Source organism: Aspergillus ambiguus (assembly GCF_047715705.1).
Source record: "Aspergillus ambiguus strain CBS 117.58 unplaced genomic scaffold BDV59scaffold_3, whole genome shotgun sequence".
In the NCBI taxonomy this organism is placed as follows: Eukaryota; Fungi; Ascomycota; class Eurotiomycetes; order Eurotiales; family Aspergillaceae; genus Aspergillus; species Aspergillus ambiguus.
Genome location: NW_027395516.1, coordinates 1,405,727 through 1,428,788, shown reverse-complemented (window position 1 = coordinate 1,428,788; position 23,062 = coordinate 1,405,727). Strand labels below are relative to the sequence as shown.

Below are 23,062 nucleotides of genomic sequence, written 5' to 3'. Positions count from 1 at the left end.
GATTAGGTTGTTGTCTCCAGCCAAACTATCGTTACGCCCGTATGGGTTACATTTCGAAATTAATTCTCCTATCCTTCATAATGTACACAGGCCACTACAGCGCAACCAACTCCGCTCTGCGTTGATTTTCACCACATCCAGCTCAATGGCGACTAATGACGAGTCTAGCGCTCGTTGCTTATACGAGCCCCTTGAAGGAGTCGAAAGACTTGAGAACTATCGGCCAGGGGGCTATCATCCCGTACAAATAGGAGACCACTTTCATGGTCGATATCGCGTTGTTCATAAGTTGGGATATGGCACTTATTCAACGACGTGGCTAGCCCATGACGAAGAAGCCAATAAGTATGTTGCAGTAAAAGTCTCTACAGCAGACTCAAATCCAAAGGAGGCGGACATCATATCGTCTCTCACCTGTCCACATCCCCCAACAGACAATGATCTAGGCAAGGCCATGGTTCCTTCAATGCTGGATAGGTTTACTATTCACGGTCCAAATGGTGAGCATGCTTGCTATGTTACAGCGCCTGCGAGGGCTAGCCTGTCTGCGCTAAAAGACGGCTCATGGATCCGTTTATTCCAGCTTGATGTAGCCCGGGCATTGGCTGCGCAGCTCGTTCTTGCTGTGGATTATGTACATGCCCAAGGGTTTGTCCATGGAGACCTTCATCTGGGGAATATTCTTCTTAAAGTTCCGCCTAGCTTTGGTCAGTTGTCACCCGAACAATTATATGAAGAATATGGGGTACCGGAACTAGAGCCAGTTATTTATCTGGATGGTGATCCACTTCCTCCTGGCGTCCCACCCTACGGCATTACGCCTATATGGCTTGGAGAAGCAAGTGAGAAAATAATGCTTGCCGAATCTAGGATCTTGCTTTCTGACTTTGGTGGAGCCTTTTCATACCTAAAGGAACTAAAATATACCTCTCGTACCCCCCTCGTCATCCGTCCTCCCGAGGCTCGTTTTGAACCCGAAAGCTGTTTATCTTTTCAATCAGATATATGGACGCTTGCCTGTACTATATGGTCTATCTTCGCCCAGCGGCCATTGTTTGAAGGATTTCTAGCTACTGAGGATGATATGACCTGTGAACATGTCGACGTTCTTGGTGTCTTGCTGCCCGAGTGGTGGAAGAAATGGGAAGCACGTCGACAAAAGTTTACTGAGGACGGGAAGCCAATAAACCGAAACTCTTACCGATCCTGGGGAGATCGGTTTGAGGACAGCGTGCAACAACCCAGACGAGATAGTGGGATGCCACCCTTTGACGCAAGCGAGAGGGATGCTATCTTTGACATGCTACGGCCGATGCTCTCATTTAGGCCGGAGAATCGTCCTAGTACCGCGCAAATCCTCGAATCTGAGTGGATGGTAAGATGGGCTCTGCCTGAATACTGTAAGATTCGGAGTCATGTATGAGTTTTTTGGATGAGCTGTAGGTATAATTTCCATCCTCTTCCTGAAGACTGCTCTAGCTTCCTGTGTAAAACTCCTTGAGAGGCAGTCAGCTCTCAAGTTTTTGAGAAAGATTGTCACGCTTCCATCTGCAATCATCCACAAAACACACGTGTATATACCGTCAGAATGGTTTCCGCATCTCTAGGGTATTAATTCTATAAAGTATAAGACGGTGTCCTTTTCAAGCAGAAATAGATTCCTCCCGTTTCTATGCCGCACCTCATACTCCGTTCATACATGTGGTTGCAGGTCAGCCGGATACAATATTTAGGTCGCGCGGTCAATAACTGCTTATTAATGGTCTTGACATCACGTGACTACCGCACCACCTAATTTATCTTTCATCCCGCGCGACCTCTTTCAACCTCTTACCAACACCACCCCCCCTATCATGGCTTCTATTAAATCCAACGTGAGTTCCGATATACCTATAAGCGATATCCAATTGCTTTTATCGCTTAAAAGCTTATATTTTACTATAGAAATAGTACCAGTAGTACTAGTTAGGAACTACGTAATAATTGCTTAGTAGATTTCGAATAGGAGGCAGTAGAAGGTAAAGAGAAAAATAATAGGTAAAAGAAATACAGTGGTATTTCTAGGTCGCGCGACCTAATATCTGCTTACTAAAAGGGCTTGGCGTCAACGTGTGGGGGTAAGGGTCACTTGACCTTTTGGAAAGGTCAAGTGGCCTGTGTACACGTTCATACATGGTTCCCCGCATTACGGTGTAGCTTACTAAGCAACTTCCTCCACTCACAGCTATCAAGGAGGTTGAAAGAGGTCGCGCGGGATGAAAGATAAAATTAGGTGGTGCGACAGTCACATGACGCCAAGACCATTAATAAGCAGTTATTGGACCGCGCGACCTAAATATTGTACCCGGCTGACCTGCAACCACATCAAGGTACCATTCAACCTCCATCGATCCCTTCATCTCCGTCTCCGCGAGGCTAGACCGCAACCATTAGACGTTACTCGAATCAAGACTCACAATCCTCTTCCAGTCCATCCCGTATGCATCCCCTAACCCCCCTATCTCTCATTCTCCCCGTCCTCGCCTCCGCCATCCCAGACCCCCAGACCACAGAGCTCACACCCCTCCCACTGGTGATCTGGCACGGACTGGGCGATGACTTCCAACGCGACGGTCTGAAGGAGATCTCCGCGCTCGCCGAACAGACAAACCCAGGCACCTACGTGCACGTCATCCACCTCGGCGACACCGCCAGCAGCGACCGGCAGGCCAGCTTCCTGGGCAACGTGACGGAGCAGATCGAGCAGGTCTGCGCGCAGCTGGCGGCGGACAACATCCTCCGAACAGCGCCGGCGGTGAACGGGCTGGGGTTCTCGCAGGGCGGGCAGTTCCTGCGCGGGTACATCGAGCGGTGCAACGCGCCGCCGGTGCGCAACCTGGTCACGTTCGGCAGCCAGCACAACGGCATCGCCGAGTTCCAGGAGTGCCAGTGGAGCGATCTGGTGTGTCGCGGGGCCGAGGCGCTGCTGCGCGCCGGCCGCTGGTCGGCCTTCGTCCAGGCCCGCCTCGTCCCCGCCCAGTACTTCCGCGACCCGGCCGACCTGGACGCCTACCTCGACCACAGTAACTTCCTCGCTGACATCAACAACGAGCGCCCCGCCAAGAACGCCAGCTACCGCGAGAACCTGCGCCGGCTGAACCGCTTCGCCATGTTCATGTTCGAGGACGACACCGTCGTCCACCCCAAGGAGAGTGCCTGGTTCGCGGAGGTCGAGGCCGCCTCGGGTGCTGTCGTGCCTCTGCGCGAGAGGGCCATCTACAAGGACGACTGGCTGGGCTTGAAGACCCTGGACGAGCAGGGGAAGCTGGACTTCCGCACTGTGCCTGGGAATCATATGCAGCTGTCGGAGGAGACCATGACTGCTGTGTTTAAGGAGTATTTTGGCCCCGTCGAGGTGGATTTCCATGCTGAGGCTGGTGACCGCCCAGTGCTTGTTGATCAGAGTGTTTATTGATCGTGCGTAGTTCGGAGCTTTTTCTGTTCTCATATTGCATATGCTTTCATACGATATACCCCCGTCATCAATTGTGTGCTGCTTTAAGATAGCTATAAAACGATGGTCTTGGTCTAGGTATTATTTGTGGATCACGAAGACCAGCAGGAGACGTGTACAATCTAGATACTGAGTCCCCGGTAGTATACAGCGACCGTGTGCCTCGCACAGGTCCATGGCAACATCAACGTGCTGGTAGAATACACCACTAAAGGACGGAAAAACCGCGAAAAAAAATGAGATCTAGATGAAATATAACACAGAGAAGGGAGCCGAAAGCCTTTTTGGAACGAAAGAAGAGTAACAAAGCCAGGATATGTGCATACATCAAAAATCGAAAGCATGGGACACGAATATACAACACGAGGCATGTCCAAAACATGCGCGCCTAATATATACTGGAATGAAAGAAAACGTCAATAGGGAGGGCGGCCAATACCTCCAGCCATGCTTCGTCGAGCAAGGTAGCTTCCGCGAGCCCGGCCTTTGCTGCCTCGACCCTCGGCGTCCGCCGGCGACAAGAATCCCTCCAGCAGTTTCTGGACCTCACGACGTGACATGTCGCGGTCGTCCTCCGACGTCAGCGCGTCATCTGCGGCGCCTGGATGCTGAATATCCGTTCCGTTCACGCCCGCAGCTGCTGATAGGCCTGTGCTAGAGCGGCTCTTGTTCCTGTTGAGAGACTTGCCCTGAGTTGAAAACGAATTTCCATTGGTAAGGGGTAGCTGTGGAGACCCGGGGGCAGTAGACGGCCGATCAGCCGGAGATAGAGAGCGCTGTGAATCGTTCGGGAAACAGCCCGGAATAGATATTGATGGGGGAATTGGGGGCACCGGTGGGATTGTATCAGGCCCTGTCTCGTGGTCATGCGGATATTGGTGAGGCTTGCCCATGTCTCCATTATAATCCGCAGCCGATGCTTTGGGCGTCTGGGTTCCATCGTCGTCCAGGGACCCTCCGTCTCTGGTGTGCTGAGGCTGGATTGAGCCTCCGTCGCCGTCCATCTCGGACAAGGAATAGCCACTGACCATGCTCTCGCTGCTGGAAGATACAACACTCTTGTTGGACGCGTCGAGACGGCCCCGCAGGGGACTCGAGCGCCGGTGTTTATCGTCCCGATTGACGGAAAGTACACGCTTGAGTTCGGTTACATGAAGAGGCGTATCCCTTGAGCCATTGATGTGGGACACGGACGAGTTCGGCCCGCTTGTCCGGCGGCCATCTTGCGGACTAGCGGCGATTCCGGCACCCTGGTGTATAGACGCTCGCGAGAAGTTGGAAGGAGAGCTGTCCCCGTTACCGTTCTGGTAGATGAGATTGCGCTGCCCCATGGTCCCATTTTTCGAACCGCTAAGAGACATAGCCTCTGTCTTTTCTTTCTCCGCGTCGGTCAAGCAAGTCTCCCTTGACCAAGAAGACAGCATCTGCTCCCTGACTGACAAGGGAAGTATACCTCTCGAGTTGTTTGACGTAGATGAGACGTGTCCCAGCACAGGAGTTGTAAAGCTCCGTCCTGGAGAGCCTGGTGGGCTTTGAGTGCCAGAAGTTGCAGATCCGTTATACGCCTCTTCGATCCGAGAAACCAACCCGGTGCTGTCGCCGAACAGGGCCAGCTGGCTAGTATCCTTGGCGGTATCACGGGTGACCGGAGACTTCTCGGACTGGGCAATGTAATCGAGACTGAGTGAGGGTACTTGAATCTCCTGGACCCACAAGCCGGACTTGTGTCTCTTCTCGACTTCGCTTTGGATAGCATTGCCTACACGGGAGTTGTCCAACTTGAACTTCTCGGTTAGAGCCCACAGGTAGCCATAAACCAAGCTACCAACGTTCACTTTCGCACAACTGTCGAGGCTATCCATGGTATTGATATCCTCCTGCAGTTTCATTATCATGGGGAGCCCAAACCGAGCCGCATTCACGCCGAGATGGTTAACTAGGCTTGATAGTAACAAGTGAAGCAGTGTAACGACAGATTCGTCAGAGGGACAGTCGAGCGCGATGTCGTAGATGGTCAGATGGAGGAGGCGTAGGAAATTGGATTGTGCTATGACCATGGCCCGTTCTCTCTGGCTCCAGGTAGAGCCAGTACTTCGCTTCCCCGGCTTTTCGGCGATGTCAGGCAAGTCCCGTCCAGAGGGCAGGCTACGAGTAGGTGACTGTTTGACTTTGAGATCGTCTTTGCTCGTCTCCAGCCTAAGCCACGCCAAGAACGCATCCGCGTAGGCGTAACGAACACTGCGGTCATGTTCCCGCAAGAGGAATTCAGTACCCTCCCAAACATGAATCCCCACTTGATGCCGAGTCTCTGTGCCAGCAACTGCCGCTTGTCTGTTGGAATTTGCCACTAGAAGGATATTCTTAATAGCTTTGAGGGCGGTTATCTTTGCGCTGGGCATGGAGAATGCAACCGCGGTACTTTCTCCAGACAGGCCCGTGGAGCTCGCAAGGCTATCGACCTGGGCGGAAACCGTGACCGGGGACTGATCGTTTGCTGGAGAGGGCTTAATGCGGGTCAGGATCGCCCTGACCATGTCCACAACCTGGTCGCCATAGTAAACGTGGGTGGTAAGGTCCCCGATACAACTCTGCAGGAGAGACAGCAGCTCCTTTCTCTTGCCTGTGGGTTCTGTCTGCTCGCGGGGACCATTCTGTTTCTCCGCTGACCCACCTGTCGATTTCTCTCCTTGGGGCGGAGATACCAACGATGACATATAGTGCATGAGACCGAGCAGAACATCAATCACACTGAGGCCGATCATATTGACTGGTGACTTCAACAGCCGGTCGATCATGTATATTATGGTGGAGGACTCATTCAAAGACTCTTCCGTCGGTTTGATGCCGTGCAGAAAATCCATGGCGGCGACTAGGATAATGAATCGGACCTGCACAGGACACCATTTCGCAATCAACTCAACGAGCGTGGTGGCCCAGTTATCCTCGGTATTCAGTGACAGCAGGTGACTGTTCATACGACCTTTGCGCAAGATGAAATCCAGGACAACTTTTGTCGTAACACGGATCTGACCACGGCTGCTCCCGGTAACCACTATCCTCTCCAAGCAGCGCAGCGCAAGCAGCCTCACATCCATCTCAGCCTTTCTATCCATGTCTGCCGGGCTCTGTGAGGCTAACGCGGGATCTCCCTCTGCGGTGTCGACCGTCTGTACGGTGGTGGTGCTCGTGCGCCGCATTCGTTGAAGGCCCGGCTCAGCTTTTTCGGAGTCATGAAGCATCGGTTCCAAATTGGCCAGCAAGTTGTCCTCCCCGTTGTACAGATTCTCCAGAATGACAGGCAGAATGATTCTCAATGAATCACCCCCATCTGTGGCCAGACCCGCCTCGGAACCCACGACAGCTTTGATCGCCCGAAGTCCAGCGTTTCTCCACCGAATGGCCAACGGCGGGCTTGTGTAGGCTTTTGTCTGCGTGATCGGATCTACATCGGCAAAGCTGGCGTAAGTCCGCACGACTTCCCGGTATTGTTTCGCAAAGTCTTGTTCCGCAGACAAGGCGGCCATATCCTGGTGTCGACAGAAGGTCTCGAAGGTCGCGATCGAATCCTCCACCATCGAGATATCACGGGAGCGGATGACGGTCTCGATTACGGTCATGACGGAACGAGCGTAGATCGGTAAGTCGCGGGGGAGCTTTTCAATAAGGGCGCTGAGGATCTGAAGCGTAACCTGTACATTTCTATGCGCGATAGCCGGGTTAGCATCACCACACGCCACGCTTCGTTATGTAAAAGCAGTCTCACCCTAGCTTGCGGCGCCACACGTCCCGTGCGGCCCTTTTCTCCAAAAAGGCGCCAACCTTGGTCAGTTTGCTGCGACGTGTGCTCACATAGTAGAGCATGTAAGAAAGTTCACTGGAATTGGGCTTGACGGCCTGAACACCTTTTTGATATTGAGGATAGCATTTCAAAACCAAGACCTGATGCTTCGGCCGACATTTTTGGCGAACGCCCTCCATTGGCATAGCTGGTTGAGGTGATGATCCAGCACCGGGGACGTATTGATTCTAACGAGGGAGAGGGAGGAAGCGGACGCGCACTTCCGGAGGGTCTGAGCAGGAGAACTCCGAGGAATCTGTATTAAACGGACGGGAAAGAGATGACTCTCCCAGCATGAAGTCAGGGGGGGTAGGTTGGTGTTGCTGCGCGACGGGAGGGCCAGAGTGGAAGTTGGGAGGCGAAAGAGAAGAGATAGTATCCACGTCAGGACCAGCACACGCAGGATTGAAATTAATCCATGGGTAAGTAGACGAAGCAAGAGGGGTAAAGCAGGTCGACTGCAGAGGGGGGGAAGAAGAAGAGGGAAAAGAGGGACAGGGGAGGGCAGATGCTGGCGAGGAAGAGAGCGAGAGAGAGTGAGAGCACGGGGAAGAGCAGCAGCGCGGCAGTCGGGAAATCAGCCTGTCCGCCCCATCACGATCGACGACCGCTCACCAGGGGGGGCGCATTTAGCATTATTTACGATTATTGCGATGGTCAGGGTCAATGCTATCTGCATTTCTCTCGTCCTGGATTCTTCTCTCCGCCACTCTATTGCGGATATTCTTCTTGTGGAATTTTTCTATCGCATTCTTGTATGCCATATGTATGAGATACCCGCAAACGTCATCCGCACCGTTGGCGCCGCAAAAGGAGATGGTCTGTGAGACCATGCACGAACAGCTTCGAATACAGCAATAGAAGTCATATAGGCCCATCTCCCATCGTCGGGTTCCTGATCAGTTCTCGACGTACCCAATTCTATTGTTGTATACTCCTTTGCCTGCTCCTGGATTTCGTACCCTTTCCAATAGTGGATGCTCAACATCACGGCTCCAACTCCCCGCATTTCAGGTAGGTCAACAACGTGCGATGATAACACGATGATCCCAGAGAGAGCGCGCTAGCTGCTGGGTCCTCGTACCAGTCTTGTGGCTCCCACACAGTAACCGATGCCGTCGACGATCAATAGGATACGTACCTCGGTCGCACATGACGCTCTGTACTCGGTCATGAACCAACGGCAGTCGACGTTCTAACAGCGTTCACCCCCAATCTAGGAAAGCAGCAAAAAGGCAAAGAATCGTTCCCCCCGCTGAATAGAAAGAAAGCCCTAAACCCCAAACGTAGATCCTATCAGAATCCCACACGCAACGCTTGCCTTTTTGGGCCAGCCCGTGAGCCTATCATGGACCCCTTGGGGAGCACTGTGAAGGGTTGCCTGGCGAATAAGGTTGACTCATGTCTTCGTGCTCCCATCCGGCTGATCCGCATTGCCCTTGGTCTGTTCTCCTTCCACTTCCCCAGCATTCGTTGGTTCTGCTGCCATTCCACCCTGGTCGGTATCGATGCCCGTCCCCGCCAACCCTTCGATCACTTGCGGGCGGATGATGTCACGTCGGAAAGTATCTTCTTGGAGGAGGCGTAGGGCACGTAGAGTCGCGCCCGGGTGCGTCAGGAACTGCGCGTACTCGGGTGTTTTCCAGTAAGAGTAGAGGTAAGCCAGGTACGCCGCAAAGGCCTGCGCGTCCGGATCACCGCTACTGTTGAGGTCGCTGTCGTCCCCTGATTTATTGATTCCCAGAAGATTGGGATAGTTGACGGCCAAATGCGACAGGTAGTATGGGTTTGCGAGAGAGGAGACGAATTCGAGTTCGAGCGTAAAACGCGGGTGCGTGAGGGTGGGTGGAGGGGGCTGTTGCGCTTGATCACCAGCGGCCTGGGGGTCCATCGTGTGTGCGTGTGTGTTCAGGAAATAAATATCCAATTATGTACAATTGACTTGAGGTTATGTCCGGGATTGCTTCTGGTGGGGAGAAGGGAGGAGAAAGGCTGAGAGCGTGGAGAGGGAGAGGGAGCAACCATGACGATGATGTCCTCGCGGGTCAATATCACTGACCCACTTTCCCGCCAACATCCTCATTGTCATCGCGTCCATTGTTCAAACACTCCCTACGAAGACACTCGTATCTCGATCCCTTAAGGGGGCTTCTCAGTTCTCGAAAAGCCTTCTTTTCTTTTTTCTTTTTTTTTTTTTTTTTTTTCCCCACGGAGACGAGTCAGTCACAGTCACAGTGTGTCTCTACCGATCGATATATTCTTGAATATCCAACTGTAGCCGTGTGGACATCAACCACTCTTGTTGGTTTCGATACAAGATACGATCGCCAGTTGACACAAGTCTCCCTGCCTGATCAGATCGAGTGAGAATCTAACTATAGATATTCTGAAGCCAGCCACAAATGTACTCGTCCACCCAGACCATTGCCATCCTAGTCATCTAACTACCTCATCCACCGTGACGGAGACAAGGAATATCTCGAGTGTCAGCCCCAAAAAAAAAATTGCCGATCAAAATCTACCCCAGATTTATGGAACATAGGTGAGGCTGAAGGATAAATTGTCCACCCGTATAATGCCTGTCGATCAGCGTTCTTGTTGGCCGCCGAATCGCCCTGGTTGGCCGCTTGTCGCATGCTGGCGTACAAAGCCTGGTGGGTGACAGCTTACTCCGCTTCCGCCGTCACTTTCACCTTCGCTCGCGTCCATAATGGCCTTGACTTTGATCTCGAGTCTCGTTTTCTGTCTGGTCGTTTTGGTAGGTGATGTTTCTCTCCCATAAGGCTGTCGCCAACTGACTTGGTATACAGTGCGTCTTCAACAAGGTGGTCTACAACCTGTACTTCCATCCCCTCGCCAGGTTCCCAGGCCCCTCATTATGGTGCGCATCCCGCATCCCATTCCTCTGGAAAATGCTCCGCGGCGAACTTCCACGCAAGATAAAAGCCTACCATGACAAGTACGGCCCCGTCGTGCGCGTCGCACCAGATGAGCTGTCGTTCGACGATCCTGCTGCGTGGAAAGACATCTATCTCAACCAGACCCTGGATCGGCTCTCTCAATTGCAATCAAGAGCAACGGGGTCTTCCGTTGATGATGTTCTCACCTCTCCCATCCGTATACATCCCAATGTGCAAGAAATATCTGGGCCAGCTTTTTCCGAAGCTTCCACGGACAGCTATGAGCCGATCGTGGTGCAGGCTGTGGAGAAGCTAATCGCAAGCTTAAAATCATCTATATCGACGAAAGAGCATGATAACTCAGCTCTGGATATAGTCAAGTGGCTCAAGTTGGCTAGCTTTGATATCGCCGCTGAAATCATCTGGGGTAGCGGTTTTGGATGTTTGGAGAGTGGACAGGGCAATATAGTGCTGGAATATGCATTTTCATACAGGGAAAAGATGCCTCCAACGGCCATTGCCTTTTACCCTTTTTCTGGCTTCTTCTCCCATCTTCTGTCCCTTTTGGACACAAGGTCGACGGCTGTACACGAACTCTGCAGGAGAAAAGCTGCGGAGCGTCTATCACGGCAACGAGAGACACTACCGGCCCAACAAGATCAATTAGACAATGACATCACCATCACTGAAATAGAGCAGGCTTCGATACAAGCGATCATGGCCAACAGTGGGCCTATAGCCGCTGTTCTGGCGGGGACCTTGAATTACCTTCTGCGTAACCCCTCCAAGCACGACAAACTCGTCCAGGAAATCCGTGGATCTTTCAACAGCGAGGCCGAAATCAATGGCGACACCACCCGTTCATTGTCCTATCTGCACGCGGTGGTCATGGAAGGACTGCGTATCGCCCCACCAGTCCCGGATGGACTACGTCGACGGGTTCCTGCCGATGGCTTGGTTGTGGCCGGGTGCTCTGTACCCTCAAAGACGACCGTGTCGACGGGATGTTGGGTGCAGTTCATGAACCCAAGGAACTTTGCCTGTCCTTCGGAGTTTGTCCCCGAGAGATGGTTACATGCCAAAGGGGCTGGCGGGACAGGCGGTCGAACGATCATCGATACCGCGAACCAGGAGGCTTTTTACCCATTCGGGCTTGGGTCTCGACGAAATTTTGGTGAGCCGTTGGCCTGGCTTGAACTAAAGCTGACGCTGGCTAAGTTGCTGTGGAACTTCGACATCAGTATACCTCCGGGAAAGCAGCTACCTGCGTGGCCGGAGCAAAACGTTTTCTGGTTTTGGGATGTTCAGCCTATGGAGGTGTCTTTGGGGCTGCATCGGAGGTTCCAATGAGGGAATCATGATTTGGCTCGGGCGCCTGGGTTGGGATGGGCGTCCAACGGGTCTCTATCGCGTTTTAATTTCCAGATACCCATAAGGACAGGCGAGTTTCTCCTATGGTTGGCCAATGTTGGCCCCCACGTTAGCTTAAAATTTCCTCGGGCGTTTCTACCTCTTTTCCCCCTGATAATTTTCTGAACTATGCTGCATTACTCCGTATATCCTCTAGAAGTACGAGATGATTGTACGTTAGTGATCGCCCTCTGGAGATCTCCGTTGAGGACCCCCAGGCACAAGTTCTCCGTGAACCTGCAGGAACGATCGATGATCAACGGCTACGAGTATCTCATCCGATTCCAGTAGATCTGGGGATGTCAGATAGCAGTGGACCATCCACCTTTGATTCCTCACCAACCACGCCGACATAGGGATATCCGAGCCGAGCGACCATTGACCCGACCAACAAGTATATCGCTCGTATGTCACCAGTCCGAATTCTCTCTCGGCCAAGACGAATCTCTCGATTACAGCTCACCACGTGCTCTTGGCGGGCCAAGACGGACTGTCTTGGCTCATCCCGCCGTCATCGCCAACCGCCTCGATCCCGGTTCGTCCAGGCTGCCAAAGCCCCTCAATTTCCCCTGCACGTGTGAGTGATGCCGTGCGCTTATTTGCCTAGACCCCGGACCGTAGCATCTGCAGTCATATCTTGGTCATGGCCCTCTCGTCTTGGCATCGTTCCTCTCGACTTACCCTGCCCCGACATAAAAAGCCTCCCTTTGGACCTGAAGCCCTGGCTTGATCGCACATCACAGTTGGTCCTCTCCTCTGTGACGGTCCCAATTCCAGCCAGCATCACCTCTCGTCATGAGATTTCTCTCTTTCACCGCTGGAGCGCTGTTCGCCTCGTGCGCAGTTGCCCAAACCTACCAGCGACTGGGTGGTTGTCCAGATTTGGGATGTGTCTTCCCTCCTGATCAGTATGTGCCTTTTGCCTTGCCATTGACGATGATCATAGCGTGTGAGGTCTAAATCCTGGATCGTTTATCAGAGCCGATTTCCTTCCCGGTCAGTACTTCGATATTCGTCTCGAGGTTCACTCTCCCATCAACGGATCGGAAGCTCGTAAGGGCCAACCGGATCCCAACTTTCGTTTTACCATCTCCAAGAAGGGCGGAAGACATGTTCCTGCTTCCAAGTTCTTCAATGTTGAGGAGCCCGAGCTAGAGCGTTGGAACTTTTCCTGGTACGAAGGTGAGAGAGATTACCCACGGGCCATCAGCTGGCCGGAGAGAACGATGCATGAATCGAAACTAAGTCCCTTTGTAGACCTGTTCGCCGAAGACGCCGGCAAGCCGTCTCTCGTTAATGTTACTTCCAAAGCGTACCGGCGCGTTGCTCTCCACGAGCCTGGCGAGTATGAGGCTACTCTGACCTACTATGGGAAGGAGAAAACCGTTGCCAACTGGTTTGTCCGTGACGTCCCTGCGAAGCGTCGTGCGAAGAACGTCATCCTTTTCGTCGGAGATGGCATGACGACCAACATGATCACCGCCGCTCGCCTCATCGCCCACCGCAGCATCAACGGAAAGTACATGACCAAGATGCAGCTGGACAAATTCCCCGTGCTGGGACATCAGATGACGCACTCGATGGATTCCTTCATCACGGATTCCGCCAACTCGGCCACAGCTCTCTACGCTGGCCACAAGACCACCGTCAACGCCTTGAACGTCTATGTGGATTCCTCAGAGGACCCCTTCGACGATCCCAAGTTCGAGACCATCTCGGAGATCCTGCGGCGGCGTTACCCTGGCGCTGGAGTGGGTATCGTGTCGACTGCGTTCTTGGCGGATGCTACTCCCGCTGCGCTGGCTGCCCACACCAGTGACCGTGGCGAGTATGACCACGTTATCAGCGCCTTCTTGGAGGGCACTCTCACGGACTACGACTGGACGAAGTGGGACGGGCCCGATGTTCTCTTCGGCGCTGGTGCAGAGAACTTCCTCACCAGCGAGGACGCCCCGAGGGATTACTACAAACTCTTCGCAGAGAAGGGGTACAGCGTCAGTCTGAACATGACGGCCCTACAGGCGGCGTCGAACCAGACCAAGGCCCTTGGTGTGTTCCAGACCTCCAACTTGGCTACCTGGCTAGACCGCAACGTGTATCGCGACAACCTCCGCAATCAGAAAAACTCTCCCGACGGGTCAGGTCGCGACGCGGAGGACCTCCCAGGCCTCAAGGAGATGACGCTCAAGGCGATCGATGTGCTGCATGCCCGCCATGGGGATGAAGGCTGGTTCATGATGGCGGAAGCCGCCAGCATCGACAAGCAGATGCACGCACTGGACTATGACCGTTCCCTGGGCGAGCTTTTAGAACTGGATGACACGGTACGAGCGACGATGGAGAAACTCCAGGCTCTGGGCGAACTGGAGGACACGCTCATCGTCGTGACGGCGGACCATGGTCATGGCTTCGACGTCACCGGCTCGGTTGACACGGAATATCTGAATGCGCACGAAGACGACCGGGACAAGCGCCGGGCCATCGGAAACTACGAGAACTCTGGGCTCTCCCAGTACACAGTGGGCGGTGCCAATGCACTGCGCTACTCGGAGGGCGTCCATTTCCCGTCTCGCTGGGACCCGCGGTACGCACTCCACGCCGGCACGGTGGCGTTCCCGGATCACCGCGAGAACTACCAGGTGCACAAGAACGGGCCGCGCACGCCGGCGGTTCCCCTTCAATCCGACAACTACGTGGCCAACTACAAGGACGCGGTGACCGGATTCCTGGTCAACGGTACCTTGGGTTTGGATCAGGCACAGGGGGTGCACTCGTTGACGGATGTACCGGTGTTTGCTCAGGGTCCTTGCCAAGAGCTGTTCGGGGGCACGTACAACTCCATCGATATCTTCTACTCGATGGCGGAATGTCTGGGATTGGCCGATACGCAAGGTTAAGGTCAAGGGTATGGGCACGGGCATTAAGCGCTTTGTTTCTTTCGTGTATCATAGCTTTCGGTGGCTCGAATGAGATATTGTAATGGATCTGAGATGATGTTCTATATTTAATCGGATTAGTCAGATCCGACTCCCTCCCCCAGGCTCCCCCAAGGGGGGAGGTCACTAAATATTTAAGTTCTGACTCCCCAATGATGGTCCAGGAACATGTTACCGGATATCTCTTGGGTTCCGGGACCAGGGGCATCGGGATTTCCCCCCCTTGTCCCTCACATTCATTCATCTCGTCGCCGCCAAGTCGGACAAATTATGACGAAGAGATCAGCATGTCGATCAGGAGGAAGCCGACGCGCCATCCAACCATTCGAGGTCGCATTCCAGACGGACGGGAATGTCGCGGACAGGGAAACTGAAAGGGGCCAGAGGATTCTTTCTGTCGTAAGAGGTTGGAGATAGAAGGGTTTCTCCGCATTATTGAGCGACTTTCCTTCCGGCAGTCTGATCTCATCTCTGGAGAAGAGGTGCAGAAGAAATAAAATCATCTCGCATGACAGGGTCAAGCCGATGTGGGGATCGTTCGTTAGTGTCCTCCCCCTAAACTCAGAACGAGATGAAATGGATCTCTCTTCGCCTGTCAGTCTCCCCGATGAAGGGAGGAGAAAGAAGATGGCGGGCACATTGCGTGGTCATGTCGATCCAATCTTGGGGGCTTCTTTCTGTTACTCTGTACGTATTTCCAATAGTATGTTGCGGCTGGATGCAGTGGCAGTGGCAGTCGAGGGTAGAATCGTGGGGATATGGCATCATCCTGTAGACGGGGAATGCTGTTAAAGATGCAGAAATAGGACGCCGTAGAAATTAATCATCTCTAAGAATCAGGAGAAGTCGTCAGTCGGATGGACTGGAGGGTTACCCGACGATCGCTGGCCCAAAGAAGAAGGGGGACGACACCTGAGGCTTCTTCGTCCTTCTTCCTTCTCCCCTCTCTCTTCCCTCTGTCTCTCTCTCTTCTCTTTTCCATTCTTCATCTCTCTCCTCTCCGTCTTTTCTTCTTCTCTCCTCTTTTTGATCCCTTCCCTCCGCCTATTCAACTCCCCCCCGGTACAGTCTCTCCAGTCTCTTCCCGCCTACAGTCAATCATCTGCAACTGTCCCCCCTGGACCGACCTACCCGCGGCATCGCTGTTTCAGCCAACAGCCTAGGCTCAACCCTCTTCTCCTTGTTCGGAACCCATAACCTTCTGCATTGCGACTGCTTGTGTGCTCGGCGAGTCGCTTTGCTGCCCGTCGCTCCCCTCCAATCTCCTTTTTATTTGATGTCCGCTCCCCTCGCCGCCCACTCTGTGGATTCATTGCGTGGACTCCCACCTTCTCCTGCACCGTTATCACCATGAACGCCTCTCAACAACCACCATCGCTCCCCTCGGCGTATCCACCCAGCGTGTCGCTGGGCCCTCCAGGTGCGTCACCTGTCTCGTTCTGTCGCTCGCGCTGTATCATTTCCAGACTCTGTTCCTTGTTGATCCCTTCTTTCGCGCCGTTTCACTCGGGCGGGGCTGCTTCCCCTGGAGCGCCTGCACGGATGATTTTATATCTACTGTTCTCCTTATTTTAGGCGATGAAAAGTACTGACATTGTCCCTGGTAGTCTCACCCATCCGTCAGGCCTCACCTGTCAACTTGGGATCAAACAACCCCTTCAGAAATCGTGCGTTGTCGCCCTCCAACTCCATCGCGTCAGGGACTCGCCCCGAACGCCCAACCTCGACCAACCCCTTCCTGGACGACACCGACGCTTTGTCCCCGCAGTCCGCTCCCGTCGGCGGAAGCATGTTTTCTCCTATCGACGATAAGACGGACGTCACGGGGAAAACCCGTGATCTTTTTGTATACCCTCCCTCCCTTGCACCATCGCCCTGTCGGCCCGGCTAACATCCCTGGTGTAGGAAAATCTGACCCTCGACGCCAAACCCCAGCCGACCGGCTACCGACCTGCCCCTCCTCGCCCAGACAAGCCGTTCCAGCACAGTGCGACTGTCCGACACCCCCCTTCCTCCCGAGAGCGCTCGACCCGCCGTGAAAAAGACCCCCTTGATATTTTCGCCGACCCGCCGTCGAAGTCCAAGGGTACGCGATCCCGCGATCCCGAGAGGAGACCCCGTCGCAACTCAGAATCATCCGTCATGGAGCGCACTCCCAAACTCCTAGACTCCGAGGACGACAGACGGCGCCGCGAGCGACGCCGGCGTGAGCGCGAGGGTCGCCATCGAGACGGGAAATCCCGCTCCAAGAGACACAACTACCAGCTGGATATCATCGACAAGCTGGATGTGACCAGCATTTACGGAACAGGAAGTAAGCGCACCGGTTCAATCTTGTTACTTATCTCGGTTCACGATTAACACCTGCTGTAGTGTTCCATCACGACGGTCCCTTCGATGCATGCAACCCGAATCGCAACCGTAAGGGCCTGCGTACGGCTCCGATGCAGGCTTTTCCCAAGGACTCCACTAACATGGCCCTGGGAGGATCCGGACCCGTCAAGGACAAGATTGATCTCAATCTTTTCCACGGCCGAACGGAAGAGGGCTATAATGACTTCGCCTCATCAGGCACAATCGACTTCCGCCGAGGACCACCCACCAACTTCGACCCAACGACTCGTATTGAACCCGTTCATGGATCGGAGAGTATGGGCCTTGGAACCAGCACCTTCCTGGAAGGCGCTCCCGCCAGCCGAGCTGCCATGCAGCGTCGCGAGAGCGAAAATGAACAACAGATTACCAATGGTATGAATGGTGGTGGTCTGCAACGGAAGAAGAGCCTGGCTCAACGACTCCGCGGTGGTATCAATCGCGCACCAAGTAGCGCCCGTGCTGTCACCTCGCCCGATCTGACGGCTGCTCCGGGCACCAGCAACTCTGGTCCAGTGCGCGCAAACGACAAGAACCCGTTCTTCCAGGATTACGATGACGCATGGGATAAGAAGGGTGCTCGCATTGCCGAAGGAGAGTCGCAGGATGTCGGGCGGACCCGTTCCTCGAGCAGCCCCAAGCAAAGCACAGGTCTGGAACGTCGGTTCACCAACGAACGTAGCAACTCTGGGCTTGACGAGAACAAGAATATGGGCGGCGGTGGCTTCATTAACCGCATGAAGAGTCTGAGAAAGCCGCGCCCGGAGCGGCGGGTCAGCAACGACTGAGCTCTCCTCTGTACACTTACGGCTGTATTCTATACCTGATCATCTGTTCCTGATGCCTGAACGTGAATCTTATGGGCACGGAAGCGAGAATCCCGGATAGCGTCCGCGTTATACCTCCGCGGGCGTGTTCCCTGGGAGGAGCCCGTGTCTCTGAAACCACGCCGTCCGCGTCCTTCTCATCGTGACTGTCATTAAGACTGGTCAGTATTTGAAGGGCACCATCTGTTCGTGATGGACTGACTCGAGGATGTTCGGATGATATACATTGTTCGGATTGAAGTGACTTCCTTTCTCGATTGTTTTTGTTTGCGCACCCCTTACCTTCGGCTCGGCGTTGGTGTTATCTTACAGAAATCATTTTTACGGTGGAAAATGCGGGTACCAATTGGGTCTGGTTTGTCTCTTAACTTATAGCTTGTCGGTTTCCGATTCTCATTGTATCTTGTACCGAATTATCAGTGATATATATCCTTAGTAAAACTTTGAATGGTCGCGTTAATGGTGGCCGTATTCTATACCTATTGGCGTGTGACTGATGGTCGACATATATACTCCCGATACTGGACAACGGCCAGCATCCCTTTGCGCTATCCAATTTACAGCATCTTTCATTTTTCCCCTTTGAGACGCAGTAAACCCCGTGGCAAATCTATGCCACGGGGTTGATTGCGTTTCGCATCCCATCCCATTCATTTCGGATATTCCATGGACATTTATACACTTTCACGCGTTCATAGAGAATGGTAAGAAGCACTCTCACGAACTTCCCACCAAGCCGATGGCCCTCGACAAGACGTTACGATCATCCTGGAATGTCAACTTCTGTAAAGCTTCATCGTACGTGAAAAATTCAGCTCTGAAACCACAGCCAGTAGACGACGGTGCCCTACGAGCAACGTCCTCCTCGACCGCAGCAATGTACCGCCAGATCAATTTTACGCCCGAGTTCCCACCCAGCCCTCGAACCGTGAGCATGAAAGGCTCACTAAGACCGGGGTACGACCGAGCCTGGTCTGGAACATCTTCCGCTTCGGTTACTGCTGGAGCGCGAGTCCACATCCTGACGGGATGAATGTGGCATTGATAGCCAGTTTCCTCTTTCACTTCTCTCAGAGCGGCGTCTGTTCGAGATTCACCACAGTTGCGTCGGCCTTTTGCGAGAAGCCATTCATCCTTTTCAATGTAGTGAATCAAGCACACACGCTTTATCTCACGTGACAGGTCAAGCAGGATAGCTTCGCTGCGTTCGACGAATTCGTCGGAAGTGTATTGAAAGGTGGGGTATCTGGAGGTGGCCATTGGAACAGAACGCGGTAGCTGTGGGTTTCTCAGAGAGCATGACAAAGCTATTAATACATGATCTTACATGGACATCAGGCGTAGGCTTTTGAGCTTGCTCTCGAAGAGAAAATAGTAAGTATCAGATGAAATGAGTCTCAAGTCTTCATTAGACAGGGGGCATCCTTAATACCTAGGTATTATTGTTGCTTTACCGCCTTTACGCTCTTGCAGCTGCTTAAGTACCTGGTAGGGCGATCTAGAAGCCACCATGGAGCAGGTCCAAGTAATTGAGCCGGCCCAAATAAGTTTGAAAGGACCACGGCCATAGGTACGATTGGTTAACCTGGGAATAAAAGACTCTAATATCTTTAACGACGCGTATCTCGATGCTACGCTCCGTGGGTATATTTATATTGTAAATGCTTCAGTTCAATTCCAGTCCATTATATCTCATCATTGGAATTCGACAATATCGACAGACAAAATGCCCTCTGAACGCCACAAGCCCAGGGAATCAATCCGGAAACAATCATGCAAACAGTTCTAAAATTTAAGCGAGATAAACACCCAAACCGTCATCACATTAACTAGTAGAACCCACCACTGGCCTAGAGACGTTGGAGTCCAGGGCCATTGGTTTTACCGCGCTCTCGTTGACGCCCGAGGCGTGAACGGAACCGGAACAGCGACACCAGCCCTCCGGTTCGACTGGGGCTTCGGCCGGGAGAGGGTGTATCTGGAAGCAGAGAAGTTAGCACACATATATTATATAGGCTGGTGCGGGAGAGCATACTTCGCAAACGCTCTCGAAAGCGCCTTCTTGCAGCTGACCTTCTGGCTGCCGATGAACGAATCCACCGTCACGGCAATAGCGCGGTCAATGTCCTGCGCGGAGCAGTATTCGGACAGACGCATTTTGCAGAAGGACTCAGCAATACGCATGATAGCCTCTAAATGACGGACCTATAGCACATACACGTTAGACGGCAAGCGGAGGAATAATGGTGGGCATGGAGCATACAGTAATGGGGTAGGCGCCAGTGGCGAGCGACTCCCGTCGCATATCGGCGAACAGGCGTGCAATCTTATCTTGATCGATCTGGTAAAGCTTGGGGTGGCAGCGCTCGCGCGCGTAGAGAATGTACTTGCGGAGAAGTTCCTGTGGGATCTCTCCGTCCTTCTCTTCGACGGCCTTCCGGGCCGCTTCGTCACGTTGGGCGACCTCTTCGGGACGCAGAGGCAGACGTTCACCAGTCTTCTCATGGACGCGGTAGCCCTCCTCATCGATGCGTTGGCCGTCGGCATTGACAAGTTGGCCCTGGTCGTTACGCAGCGGCCGCGGCGGGTTTGCACGGTGGTGAGACTCGACGACGAAGCTGGCAAGGCGCTCGTCCTCAGACGGCTCAACCAGGTCGCGGACGACACAGAGGATGTCGAAACGCGACAGGATGGGCTCCGTGAGCTGGACATTGTTGGAGAAGGGGGCGGTGCTGTTGTAGCGGCCTCCGATGGGGTTGGCGGCGGCGACCACTGCACAACGGGCTTGGAGGGTGGTAACGATACCGGCCTTAGAGATGGAGATGGTCTGCTGCTCCATAGCTTCGTGGATAGAGGTCCGGTCCTGGTCGTTCATCTTGTCGAATTCATCGATCAAGCAGGTACCACGGTCAGCGAGCACGAGGGCACCGCCTTCCAATGTCCATTCACTGGTAAGAGGGTCGCGCCGTACGCTGGCAGTTAGACCGACAGCACTGGCACCCTGACCGGTGGCAAACACTGCACGGTGGGCCGTCTTCTCGACGTACTTCAAAAACTGTGATTTGGCGGTACCGGGGTCACCTAGGAGGAGGACGTTGATATCGCCACGAATCGACATCTTACCCTGGGCCTCCTTGCTGACACCACCGAACAGCGAGAGGGCGATGGCCGTCTTAACGTCTTCATGACCGTAGATACTAGGGGCCACAGAGCGAACGATCTTGTCGACAATGTCTGGATCACGCGATAGAGCTCGGATCTCACGCTCGTCCTCCTCCGTTAAGTGGAATCCAGCGAGCTGGTCATGCGACTTGACAACGTGGTTGGCCTCAATGATCGTAGCGAAGACGGGGAATCCGTTCTTGTTATTGAGCTGAGCGTCGTAGCTGTTGCGGTAGATTCCTGTCACCTCGATCTCATCTCCTGGCTTGGCTGTGTCAATGAGGTCTGCCAGGAGGACGACTTCACGCTGACGGGGGAGACGACCGGCTGGAACGGAGCCGGGAGATTCCTGAAGAGTCAACTTCTGATAGTTACGGTAGACAGTCTTCTCCGAGTTGACGGTGAAGGGACCCTTCGACTGGCAGTTTTGACAATAGGAGATTTTGACCTCCTGGCTTGCTTCTTGCTGGAAGGGACCCAGGGTTGTGCCACACTTTCCGCACAGGAACATGACATATTTGAGCTGAGGGAAGACACCAGTGCGGCGAGTGACGACACCGCTGACTCGGATAAGACAGTTGAGATGAGACTGGCGCAATTGTCGTAGCGTGTAGACAATGGGGAGGTCCATGATACGGACATGGATCTCATTGTGGATGTCATGGTACTGTGGGTAATGGAAGAGAGTGACATCAAGTGCGACCTGATCGAATACCTTCAGAACTTCTGAAGGCTCGTTGGCAAGGAAGTAGGAAAGCGTTGGCTTGGCCTTCGCCAAATGATCATAAGACACTTCCAGAGATGCCGAGTTGACCTCACCCAGAGTCTTAATTTTGTTTCCGTACACGGAGGCGCCAGCCTCGTCAGTGAACTCGGTCAAGAAGGCTTTGAACTCCCGATAGATGGAGCGGAGAACTTGGGGCTGTAGAATCCAGTCGGTGATGTTGGCCGCCTTGACATCACCTAGCTCCTCCAGGGAGAGTTCATCCATGCCGTCCTCGGCCATATCAATGTCCTCCCGCTCTTCGTCGTAAAGGTGTCGTCGCCGACGGGGCTGGCGGGTGAGATCTATGTCGCCATCCTCGTCGTCCTGCATGAAGGCGGCAGGCATGCGACTGCGGCGTGCCGCAAATTCACGATCTCTGCGGTCCATACGAGCTTCGAGTTGACGACGAGCACCAAGGTCAATCTCTGATTGGTCATCATCGTCGTCAATGTAGGCTCCGCGATAGCGGTCGTCTTGAGTGCTTCTGTAGTCTCGTTCGAAGTTGTCACCGAACAGGTCAATTGCATCCTCGTCCTCCGCCATCTCATCAATATCATCAATGTCACCTAGAAGCTCTGCTTCTTCATCACGCTCCTCATCTTCATCGAATGGGAGCATAGGGGGAGAGGAAGGGGGAGCTGGGGGCCGTTAATCTCCATTCGACAACTCATGAGAAATTTCTGTCTTGGGATGGTACATACGACTGGAAGGGGGAGCAACGGAGGAGGCATCATCGTCGGGCTCTCTCGATCTCTTGCGTCGATTGAGGTTCCCCAGGCCGCGATTTGCGGCAGAGTGACTGGGACGAAGTGGTGAACTGCACACAAAGGATGATTAGCGGGGGACTCGACGGACAGTGCGGTGATTGAAGGAGAATAATCGGAGAGAACATGGCGGCGAACATACCTCATGGTCTGTATATGGATGGGAGAGGATGGGGAGAATGGAGGGTGAGAGGAATGGACGAAGAGAAGAGATTTGATGATCGTTGTGCTTTTTCTTCCTATGATGGAAGGGGGGAAGGAACTTCTTTCCTTTTCCCGAGGCGGTGATGCGCGCCCACCTCTCGACGCGTCTCACGCGTCTCGCGTCGCTTCAATTAAACCCGATTGGGTAGGCTGCCTGAGGCCGAAAGATTTCATAGCCGGCATCTCATACGGAGTACATCCCATTTATTCTAATCGCTGGTACATTCCATCGGGTATGTAGATAGGATTTCTGACTCGACTCATCCTACCTACCAGTATACGCGTGTGTTCAAGATATAGGAGTGCCATAGCACCAACCCAATGGTGGACTGTCAGTGCAAACCGAACAAACACTGGATGTTATCCCAGGCCAGCCGCGAGGACTGAAC

The 23,062-nt window shown here is 53.5% G+C and overlaps 9 protein-coding genes across 9 annotated transcripts; 5 read left to right on the top strand and 4 right to left on the bottom strand.

Moving 5' to 3' along the window:
* Positions 1–145: 145 nt before the first annotated feature.
* BDV59DRAFT_191063 (kinase-like protein) lies at positions 146–1,607 on the top strand (the record flags this gene model as incomplete). Its single annotated transcript, XM_073691844.1, has 2 exons — positions 146–1,400; positions 1,480–1,607. 2 exons carry the CDS (start codon positions 146–148, stop codon positions 1,605–1,607), a joined length of 1,383 nt encoding a protein of 460 aa, XP_073552141.1.
* Positions 1,608–2,479: 872 nt separating this feature from the next.
* BDV59DRAFT_198761 (palmitoyl-protein thioesterase family protein) lies at positions 2,480–3,454 on the top strand (the record flags this gene model as incomplete). The annotated part of the gene is made up of 1 exon (XM_073693213.1): positions 2,480–3,454. The coding sequence occupies one exon, from the start codon at positions 2,480–2,482 to the stop codon at positions 3,452–3,454; it is 975 nt and encodes a 324-aa protein (XP_073552140.1).
* Positions 3,455–3,698: 244 nt separating this feature from the next.
* Positions 3,699–7,775, bottom strand: BDV59DRAFT_88828 (uncharacterized protein). The gene is made up of 2 exons (XM_073697284.1): positions 7,257–7,775; positions 3,699–7,192 (listed from the first exon to the last, which is right to left on the bottom strand). The coding sequence occupies exons 1-2, from the start codon at positions 7,475–7,477 to the stop codon at positions 3,910–3,912; spliced, it is 3,504 nt and encodes a 1,167-aa protein (XP_073552139.1). The 5' UTR covers positions 7,478–7,775; the 3' UTR covers positions 3,699–3,909.
* An 803-nt stretch (positions 7,776–8,578) lies between these two features.
* On the bottom strand, positions 8,579–9,326 carry BDV59DRAFT_170477 (mediator of RNA polymerase II transcription subunit 31). Its single transcript, XM_073688418.1, has one exon. The coding sequence runs from the start codon at positions 9,220–9,222 to the stop codon at positions 8,731–8,733; it is 492 nt and encodes a 163-aa protein (XP_073552138.1). The 5' UTR covers positions 9,223–9,326; the 3' UTR covers positions 8,579–8,730.
* A 657-nt stretch (positions 9,327–9,983) lies between these two features.
* BDV59DRAFT_88822 (cytochrome P450) lies at positions 9,984–11,705 on the top strand. The gene is made up of 2 exons (XM_073697283.1): positions 9,984–10,089; positions 10,142–11,705. Exons 1-2 carry the CDS (start codon positions 10,042–10,044, stop codon positions 11,579–11,581), a joined length of 1,488 nt encoding a protein of 495 aa, XP_073552137.1. The 5' UTR covers positions 9,984–10,041; the 3' UTR covers positions 11,582–11,705.
* A 731-nt stretch (positions 11,706–12,436) lies between these two features.
* On the top strand, positions 12,437–14,538 carry BDV59DRAFT_191059 (alkaline phosphatase; the record flags this gene model as incomplete). The annotated part of the gene is made up of 3 exons (XM_073691843.1): positions 12,437–12,549; positions 12,621–12,823; positions 12,899–14,538. The coding sequence occupies 3 exons, from the start codon at positions 12,437–12,439 to the stop codon at positions 14,536–14,538; spliced, it is 1,956 nt and encodes a 651-aa protein (XP_073552136.1).
* Positions 14,539–15,534: 996 nt separating this feature from the next.
* BDV59DRAFT_170471 (Pal1 family protein) lies at positions 15,535–18,242 on the top strand. The gene is made up of 4 exons (XM_073688417.1): positions 15,535–15,997; positions 16,185–16,423; positions 16,483–16,891; positions 16,951–18,242. Exons 1-4 carry the CDS (start codon positions 15,928–15,930, stop codon positions 17,736–17,738), a joined length of 1,506 nt encoding a protein of 501 aa, XP_073552135.1. The 5' UTR covers positions 15,535–15,927; the 3' UTR covers positions 17,739–18,242.
* Positions 18,243–18,354: 112 nt separating this feature from the next.
* On the bottom strand, positions 18,355–19,123 carry BDV59DRAFT_170470 (putative NUDIX domain). Its single transcript, XM_073688416.1, has one exon. The coding sequence runs from the start codon at positions 19,035–19,037 to the stop codon at positions 18,495–18,497; it is 543 nt and encodes a 180-aa protein (XP_073552134.1). The 5' UTR covers positions 19,038–19,123; the 3' UTR covers positions 18,355–18,494.
* Positions 19,124–19,457: 334 nt separating this feature from the next.
* Positions 19,458–22,703, bottom strand: BDV59DRAFT_170469 (MCM DNA helicase complex subunit MCM2). The gene is made up of 5 exons (XM_073688415.1): positions 22,612–22,703; positions 22,407–22,522; positions 20,041–22,343; positions 19,813–19,982; positions 19,458–19,755 (listed from the first exon to the last, which is right to left on the bottom strand). Exons 1-5 carry the CDS (start codon positions 22,614–22,616, stop codon positions 19,659–19,661), a joined length of 2,691 nt encoding a protein of 896 aa, XP_073552133.1. The 5' UTR covers positions 22,617–22,703; the 3' UTR covers positions 19,458–19,658.
* Between the last annotated feature and the right edge of the window lie 359 nt (positions 22,704–23,062).